This window comes from Chiroxiphia lanceolata, chromosome 25, assembly GCF_009829145.1.
Source record: "Chiroxiphia lanceolata isolate bChiLan1 chromosome 25, bChiLan1.pri, whole genome shotgun sequence".
Taxonomy (NCBI): domain Eukaryota; kingdom Metazoa; phylum Chordata; class Aves; order Passeriformes; family Pipridae; genus Chiroxiphia; species Chiroxiphia lanceolata.
In genome coordinates, this window is record NC_045661.1 from 4,095,414 (window position 1) to 4,104,927 (window position 9,514).

The 9,514-nt window shown below is 51.2% G+C and overlaps 1 protein-coding gene across 6 annotated transcripts in view; it reads left to right on the forward strand.

Annotated features, from left to right (window-relative positions):
- LRIG2 (leucine rich repeats and immunoglobulin like domains 2) overlaps nt 1-8,060 on the forward strand; it is a 28,781-nt gene extending 20,721 nt beyond the window's left edge. For 2 of the 6 annotated variants that reach the window (XM_032710734.1, XM_032710733.1), the window contains exon 18: nt 506-3,585. In XM_032710734.1, the coding sequence (XP_032566625.1) occupies nt 506-723 (218 nt within the window). In that variant the 3' untranslated portion in view covers nt 724-3,585. Of the gene's footprint in view, nt 1-505; nt 3,586-3,788; nt 4,462-4,879; nt 5,023-7,203; nt 7,684-7,811 lie in introns of those variants that run through there. The other 4 variants (XR_004360874.1, XR_004360875.1, XR_004360876.1 and 1 more) reach the window with 4 other exon arrangements.
- Nucleotides 8,061-9,514: the final 1,454 nt, after the last annotated feature.

A 9,514-nucleotide genomic window follows, 5' to 3' on the forward strand; every position in this document is an offset into this window, starting at 1 on the left:
AGTTGACTTTCTTCCAGATTGCCTTTTTAAAAATTCACACTGAAACTGTGTGTGTTTCTGGTTACTGGAACAGATTGCTGGAAAGGGAGAGCATCCCGCAAAATATGCTCTCAAACCCAGCGAAAATAACCTCAGAAAGACTGTTACTGCTGAGTCACACAGCTCAAACCTGCCTAAAATCTGAGTGTGATTGGTCTCTGCTCTCTGTGACCAGGGACAGGACCCCAGGGAATGGCTGGAGCCGTGTCAGGGGAGGGTTAGGCTGGATATTAGGAAAAGGTTCTTCCCCCAGAGGGTGGTTGGGCACTAAACAGGCTCCCCAGGGCAGTGGGCACAACCTGAAAGCTGCCAGAGCTCTGGGAGTGTTTGGAGACAGGGACAAGGTGGGATTTGGGGTTGGATGATGGGGTTTGGACTGGATGATCCCTGTGGGTCCCTTCCAGCTCAGCACCTTCTGTGACTGTATGAACTCGCTCCTGTTCACCTTCTGATTTTCCTTCCTCAGAGCCCTTCCAGGTCCCTCTGTGGGGGGTCAGCAAAGACCTGGCTCACCCTCACCCCCATTTCCTGCACCCCCCGCGGTCCCTCCGGAGCGACGGAGCCGCCGAGGGCGAGCGGGACCAGGCCCAGGGCTCGCCCAGGCCCTCGTGCCACAGGCCCCGCGAGCACAGCCTGGACTTTGCCAGGACACGGAACAGTCACGGCCACAGCGAAGCCACGTAAGGCGCTCAGAGGGGGCCTCGTGAGCGAATCCACATCAACTGACTGTATTTTCTACCTCAGGACTAACCCCAAGGCCAAAGATTCTCGTGCTGTGTGTGTGTCTGCAGTTACTAAAGAGACTCTTCTTGGAGTCTCTTCTTCACGTGCCCCTTTTTCCTTGGATTTCTCTTTTGGGAGGTCGGAACGTGCACCGGAGAACACGTGGGTGATCGGTGCTGTCTGCAAAAATAGCATTAAAGCATGGATTGTGTGGTGCTGGAAGCAGCCTTTGTGTTGGTGCATGCCTTGGAAAGCTCTCAAGAATGTGTGTAGCTATTTCACAGTGCTTTGTCTGCTTGGAAACAAACCATCAGGGCCTCCTCATGGAATTCCCCAGGAACTGTAAGCATAAAACTCTTGGCCAGCTTTTCCTTCCTTAGACTGTTGGCAGGTGCCTGTTACCAGTCTGAGTTTGGGCCTTGTTTTCCCCAATGAATAATGGACTCTAATTGTAAATAAATTTGCATTTATAAATATTTTGTATACACTAAGCATATAAATGTGTTGGCTGTAATGTAAATATATTTTTTATTATGCCAAAGTATGTATCATACTGTTAGTCTTGACAGCTGCATATCAAGCCATATGGGATGTTTTGGGGGGACTGAAAGCTTGTTTGTGAGGGGATAGAGCTGTCTTTGTTTTGGAAAGGAGTGAATTTACTTATAGATATGTGGTGAAACTGTGATATTGATGCATTTCATTGTTGCCTACAACTCTGTGTGCATAAAGCCTGGCTGCAAGCTGATGCATTTCGTGATATTAGCAGAATTCCAAGTTTTATCTAAGCTTTTACCTTTAAAAAAAACCCCTTCATATTGTGTATGTTGAGAGGTCTCCATGTATTTTTCAAAGCTGACAGTTAAGTGAACTTTTAGAAAGAATGTGATGATGGAAAGGATCAGGTAAATTGGGAGAGCACTTGATAAACACTTAGTGAACTATATTGTGGGTTTTCTGTTTCCTCTGCACAGCCAAAGGCATAAAACACTTGTGTCTTTTTCTGTTGTAAAATATCAGGCTAAACTGTTGAACTTCAGCGTGACCTTAGACCTCAGTGTGGCCAAAATGTTTAAATATTTGACTGGTGAGAAATGAAACAATGCGGGGAACCACTCAACACTGAAAACCTTGAGACAGAGGAAGTGCAAACTTCGTGGTTCCAGTGGGATGTGCCTGACAAAATTAGGAGGAAGAACACTGTAAAGACTTCTGAGAAGTTCTTTCTTCTGGGAAAGTGTCCTGTTGTGTAGGAGGGGTTAAAGATTCCTCAGGGATGGGTTTTCAGCAGGTACTTTGTGCTCAGCTCGTGCTCTGTGCTCACACCTGAAGAGTGAGGTGGCCTTCCTGGTCACTGGTGCCTTTTTTTTGGAGCTGTAGGATTTGTACCCAAATAAAACCAGCTGTGTGGTATTTTTGTAGAGACAGAAAACCCCTTTTGGCCCAGCCCATGACAGGTATGTGGGACTTCCCATCAATCCATCCCTAGAGTGGAGGGTGTGTGGCTGGAGTGTGAGGTGCAGTCGTGCAGAATCACAGCTCAGACTTTACAGGCTGTGGAGTATTTGAGTAAATGAGTGAGGAAACACTGGGACTAATGATTCTTTTCCCACGGCTCTTTGGACATGAATAATAGTCAGATCTGTGCAAATGAGCAAATATTATCAAGGGCTCTTCCCATGCTCTCAAAGCCAGCGTGGCTGCTTTGATAGCAGCTTTAGTGGGAAGAGCATCCAATTGTCCTTGACCTTTGGGTAAAGTAGAAACACACAGGTGTGTTAATTTTTGGGTTCTGACAGCTGGAATGTTTTAATAACATAAAAAAAAGAATCTTAAGTTCACTCCTTTCTGGTTTTATTTCCTCCAGGCTTTTCCTTCCCAGGCAGCATTTAAGACACGGTGCTTATTCTCAATCCAAAGTGATCCCTGCTGTGGGAACCCAGTACTGTCAGTTTAAAATCCAGGTGAGAAAGGTCACATCATGAAACCACAGCAGCAGCAAAGCCCCCTCCTCCTGGGCTGCTCTCTGCAGGCAGTCACTCAGGGTGCTGCTGGAATGTGTGATTCCCAAGAGTGGGAAAACAGCATCCTAGCTGCTGCTCTGTCTCCCATCACTGTTTGGGAGACACTTGCTCCTTTTTCTTTCATCCCTCTCTCTCTCCTCCGAGGAGCTGAGCTCACTCAGATCTGTCACAGTGCAGCTGGGGGTGTCCAAACCTTGGGAATACCTGGGGCACAACTCCCTGGAGCGAGGGAATTCCCGTTAGGGAGGTGAGACCTGCTTGGCCAGGACCAAGGCTTTAAAATCACTGCTGTCTGCACCAGGCCAGCACTGGCTCTTGGAGCCTCTGAGGAGCTAAAGCTGCTCTGATTTCTGTGAGAGAGGGCCTGGAAAAGCTGCCTTCATGAATCAGGACATTTACAGCCTTCCAGGAGCATTTAAAGTCCATAAGCTGGTTGTAAATAGCTGATGACTGTAAGTAGGTGACACTTTGCTGCACTGTGGAAAAGCTTCCTTGGTAGACTTGGATTCAAATCATGTGTCTCTTCTCTCCCTTTGCTCCAGGGGTGCAGAGGGGACAGAGTGGCCTTTCTTTTTTCAGTAAAAACAAGCAGTTTCTTCAATCAATGCCAAAGCACTACCGGTACAGGAACTGGGGGTTCAGAGGCAGCAAGAGCAAAGCTGCTCCTGTTCCCTGTTGCTATTTCCTAGTGTCTATTTATATTTTTTTCACATAAGAATGTATATTTTGTATAGCATGTGTAATATATGTTTGTCTATTGTAATATACGTCCATTCAATAAAATGCTGTATACACTGAGCATCCAGTGTGACTCTGTGAGTTTGCAGATAGAATAATTAAATTTTGATCTATGATATTTAATTTTCATAGGGGGGAAAAAATTAGAGTAAACTTTACTGTCTGGACGTGGTCCTGGGAATCTGGCTCTGAGGGCTGGGCAAGGTGACTTCCAGAGGGTTTTTCCACCTCAACCATTTACTGATTCTGTGATTCTCATTTCAGTTTTCCTGCAGGAAGCACCTGTACCCCCTTTGGAAAACAGGGGGGTTCTCCCACAGCACTGTGGACTCTGGGCCAGGAGCCTCGTGGATCAGTGTGCTCCCAACACTGTCCTCCTGCACTTCCAGTGCTGCCTTCCTGCCACTTGGATCCTCTGAAGTACCAAGGAGATTTTTCTTTCCAGCAACAAACTGTCAGCATGAGTTGGTGAGAGCATCTTGCAGGTACCTGCTGCAGGAGGTGCCTCCAGCCTCCATCCTTCCTCAAAGCCAGTGTTTTTTGTCCCTTTGAATAACTCCCTCTCTCTCTCACTGCATTCTTCTGCTGGTTGATGTTCTGATAATTAATCACCTTTGCTCTCCTGTGCTCTGTTCTTTGTTCTTCACTGTTAATCCTGTTCACAGCTCTCAGCATCATGTACCTCTCCCAGGTTAACCCGAGCTCCTGCAGCTGCCTCATCCCCTGTTCTTGCTGACAGTGACATTGGCACCCAGGGCAAGGGCTCCCCAGAGCTGTGTGTGCCTTGTCACCTGCCCTGGCTGTGACTTCTGTGCTTGTTCTGGAGGGGGACTTTGCACAAGGGCAGGTAGTGACAGGATAGGCTGGAACAGCCTTAAGCTGAAGGAGGGCAGGTTTAGATTAGATATTGGGAAGAAATCCTTCCCTGTGAGGGTGGGGAGGCCCTGGCACAGGTTGCCCAGAGAAGCTGTGGCTGCCCCTGGATCCCTAGAAATGTCCAAGGCCAGGTTGGACGGGGCTTGGAGCAACCTGGGCTAGTGGAAGGTGTCCCTGCCCATGGCAGGGGGTGGAACAAGATGAGCTTTAAGGTCCCTTCCAACCCAAACCATTCTGTGATTCAATGATTTAGGAGTTCACATTCCTGATAACCAGGGATCCCTCCAGCCTCTGCCTGGACTGGGGCAGTACCTGGCTGAGCAGGGGACAGCAGATCCAGCTCACCACCTCACAGCAGCTCAGGAGGCTCCCCTCATATTTATAAACCATGTTGGGGTTTCCCTGGAGCTGAAGCACTCACAGATTGTCCGCAGCATTCCCCACATCCCAGTTTTTGCGTGCTCTTATGTCTCTTCAAGCCACCACAATTGCAAGGGAATGGCCTCCATGATCCAAGCCTGCCCCACAAGCCTTGATTTATCCAGGAGTGTTGTGGAACCCCACCCCATCCTGTGATCATGTCAACAAGATGCTCAGGAAAAACCTGCTATTGCCTTCCCTGGTAAGTTCAGCTCTCCCTGGCACAGTGTCAGAGCCAACAGCTATTGCAGATAAGATCATGAATAGTTAATGTTCTCAGTTACCCAAGCATATTTAAAAATTAACACAAGCCTGGTGCTGATGGGACTAAAAAACTGGGTCATCAAAGAGAGGAAAAAAAAAAACCCAAAAAACAATTGCATCTACCCTCGGGCTTCACTAATGACTGAGTTTTTGTGGAGCATCCTATCCCTTCCTCTCTTTAATCGTTCAGTGGTTTAATGATGCTTCATTAAAGCACCTTCCCTCCTGCCTGCCAGGTTCTCCTCCCTGCTTCTCTCCTGCAGGAGTTCTGTGGCCCCTTTGGATGAGTCTCCAGTCTTAGGAGTGATGGTTGGTGCCACGAGCAGCTGCCCCCCCACACGTGCCTGGATGGGAGCCTGGGCACCACGGAGTGAGGGAGCTGATGGGAATGGCATGGTGGGCAGGGGCTGGGGCTGGATGCAGCCCCCCCTGGGAGCAGCCCCATCTATCCCTGGATCTTGGAAAAGTTGCCCCCTCATTTTTGGGCCAACAGCTTCACCTTCTGCCAAATCAAGCCCCAAGTTCCTTTAGGTCTGGGCTTAAGCAAATAGGTGAGATGGCAGGAGAAGACAGTCCTTGGGTCTGTGGAACCCCCAGCCTTAGAGGTTTTGGACTCCAATCCCAAGGCAGCCACAGCTCCTGCACTGGGAGCCCCTGAGCTCCAGGCTGCTTTTTCCCACATGTAGGAAGGTGGAAGAGACACAGGATCCTGTTTCAGAATGAAACAGGCATTCATGGTCAGACAGGAGTATTGGGGAACAAGTAAACTCCAAATCCTAATTTTTAAGGCTGGTGCCCTGAAGCAGCCACCTGGGAACACCAGCAGTGGGGAGCTGGTGGAGAGCATCAGGTGCCTCCAGGCAGACGTGGGCGTGTGGGATCTCTGGGTCTGGATGGGATGGATCACACAGGGATGTCTGACAGGGTGGGCAGTGATGGGCATGTGAATGTGCTGTGGCTGCTCCCCTGGGGATCCCCTGGTGAGCAAAGGGGTGGTCAGCTCCTGTTGTGCACTGGGCATCAGGGTTCCAACACCCTTTAGGAGAGTGGGTGACACTGAGGGAGGAGGGAAGCAGCTCCCCAGAGGGCCCTGGGCTCCCACAACTCGATGTGGTTCCATCTGCTTCTTCCAAAGAAGAGCAACAAGGCTGGGGAAGGGACTCGAGCACAAGTCCTATGAGGAGAGGCTGAGGGAGCTGGGGTTGTTCAGCCTGGAGAAGAGGAGGCTCAGGGGAGACCTCCTCACTCTCTCCAACTCCCTGACAGGAGGGGGGAGCCAGGGGGGGGTTGGTCTCTTTTCCCAGGCAACTCTCAGCAAGACAAGAGGGCTGGGTCTTCAGCTGTGCCAGGGCAGGTTTAGGTTGGATATCAGGAAGAATTTCTTTCCAGAGAGGGTGCTCAGCCATTGGAATGGGCTGCCCAGGGAAGTGGTGGATTCTCCATCCCTGGAGGTTTTTAAGTTAAGACTGGATGTGGCATCAGTGCCATGGTCTGGTGTTGGATCAAGGGTTGGACTTGATGATCTTGGAGGTCCCTTCCAACCCAGCTGATTCTGTGTTTCTGTGATTCCCGTGTCTGACCCATCTGATGCTGGATCTGCTCATTGTCTCTGCTCTGAGCCAACCAGGATGGAAAGGGGATGAAACAGCACAGCAGAGAAGGGACAACCTCGGAGCCTGTCCTTTCATCCAAGGGCCTTTTCCTCCTGCAGCCAGAGGCAGAGGCAGCCCCAGCCAGGGTTGCAGTTTGAGGGCAATGGAGCGCTATTAAGGCCACTGTTTATCTCGTTTTCTCCCGATGAGTTGCCATCGATTTGCTCCATGAGGGACACATGGATTGAACCCTGAGTGGTTATCGACAGGCACTGCCCCAGGGTCACTCCTGCCCTGCCCTCCCCTCTCCTGGTGATGTTTCATGCTGGATTTCTCTCTCAAAGGGTCTGTGTGTGGCGGGCAACAGCAACACGAGGCAGAGCTGGGCCAAGGGAAGGGTTAAAGCTCCGTTCCTGGAGCCCTGAAGCAGGGATCAGAGCTCTCACGTTGCTTAAATGAGGGCTCTGGATTCCAGCTCAATTCTCTTGGATCAGGGCTCTCATTCCAGCTCATCTCTCTTGGCAAAGGCAGATCTTCTCTGAACGTGATCCTCTTGCGCATAACTCCCGTGTAACTCGGGATAACTGCTCTGCTCATCACTGGGAAGGTTTGATTTCACATCAGGTTCAGCGTCTCTTCTGAAGACTTATCCATGTAATTCGCCCCAGCAGTTGGAGAAACCTCCCCTGTCCTTGCTCAGATTTATCTCTGATACCATTTGCCTGATGCTGGATGTTGCAGGAGCATCTGTGGAGCGGGGGGCTGTGATTTGTGACTCGCCAAAGGGGATTTCAGGATGCAGAAATAAATGTGCCCTGCTCCATTAATAGCTGACAGCCTGCTGAGAGCATCCCTGGCAGCGTGTGGGGCTTGGGAAGGGACTGGCCAAACAGAGTGAGAGCTGTTCTGCAGAGCAGGACCCATCCCATCCTGAAAAATTTTAATTAACTTAAAATAAATGCCCAGGAAAGGGCCAGCCAGTAGTGCTGTTGCTTCCCGAGCCCCATCCCTGCCAATTAAGCAGTGTGTCAGTGTGAGTGACCTACAGCTACCACAGCACCCAATTTGCATTTAAATTAAAAACCGTATTTTTAAAATAAAGGTTTCATTAAGCCCTGTTTGGTTGTCTTTTCAGGCACACACATTATCAAACCCTTCCCTGGTTTTTATTGACTGGCAGCATCTCTTACGAGCCTGGATAGCACAGGAGGTGTCCTCTCTCCCCCTTGGATGCTGTGACAGGGCTGGAGCCAGAGAATTTTTGGGCTGAGCCTCTGCTTCCAGAGGCTCTGGAAGCTGTTCCTCCACGGGATGGTGCCTCTGACGGTGAGGGGCTCTCGGTGTCCTTCCAGCTGGGACGTCCCTCCTGTTCCTGGTGTTTTTCCTCCCCGTCTTGGCACTGCCCACAGCCGCAGAGGTCTGCGGCTCCCCGGCGGTGTTGGGCTGGGGCTGTGCCAGTGATTTTCCAGAGAGGTTTTCCCTCTGCTGCTTCCCAATGCAGCACCTGCCCGGCCAGTCGGGCTGCCCAGAGCTGCTGCAATATTCATGAGCGGGTTGTGTAACGGTGTCACAACCCCGACCCCACAGTGACTTTTGCTGCCTGGAGGAAGCGGGAGCATCCAGCCTGGGAGAGAGGAGTGTCTGGCTCTGCAGGGGCCTGGCTGCAGAGGGGATGGGGTTTGAATGATTGTTTACTCCATGTTTGTGGCTGCCTCATCCCTGGAAGTGTCCAAGGCCAGGTTGGATGGGCCTTGGAGCAACCTGTTCCAGTGGAAGTTGTCCCTGCCCGTGGCATGAGGTGGAATGAGATGAGCTTTAAGGTCCCTTCCAAGTTAAACCATTCTGGGATTTTGTGTTGCATCCTGCAGGCTTCAGCACAGCAGGGATGGAGAGGGGAACCTCAGGCAGACAGCAGGAGGTGTTGTTCCTGCTTGGCTTCGTGGTGGGGATTACAGGCTTCATGCAGAGCTCCCCCAGCCCCTCACACCGAGCGTCCGCCTGCAGCACCACCCACCCTGCTGTCAGTGTTATCCCTCATCCTTATCCCAGCACCAGGGGATCCCCGAGGTCCTTAGCAAGACTCAGGGATGCCCTGTCTGGAGGAGAGGGTCTGTGTGAGGGGATGGGATGGAAATATTTCTGGTTAATGGGAATCTCTCACTTGGCAGAGGCCAGTAACTCACGGAAATGCTCCGGCGGCGCTGCCTCTCCCTGGACAGGCCTCAGTCGTGGCTCTAGTTCTTGTGTTAACATGGTTCATAACACACAGCCTGTATTCAAAAGGAGATCAGGTCCTCACTGGGGCCTCTCTCTTTCTCACCCTCATTTTTTCATTATAAGTATTGAGGCATAACAGACTCTTAATGAGATCTGTGGTTGACGCCGACATTCCCACAGACCGGAGCGGTGCCGCTCGGCTCCTCCCTGGGGAGGACCTGGGAGCTTTGGCTGTGCTGGGCAGGTCTCTCCTGGCAGCAGCACCAGTGATGGGATTTGAACTTTGGCGGGCAAAATTAAATTACTGAGCAGGGGCTCCAGTTATGTGTGGGTGACACACAAACATCCCTAAATCCAGTGCTCTCCTTAAGGGGAAAATCAGGCCCAGCCTAACCCGGGCATGTCTCAGTGGCCTGAGCCCTGCGGTGCTCTCAGCAGTGACACACCTGCTCTGGTCCTGGACTGGGGAGAGAATGGGCTCTGGAGACTGCCCACCAGCCCCCAGGACTGTCCCTGCATCCCACTCAGCTCTCACAGCCACACTGAGCTCCAGGGACCACCAGTGCTGCCTCCTGAGATGTGTCCCCTCTTTCCCGGTGTCAGCAGAGCCGTCCCCGTGGG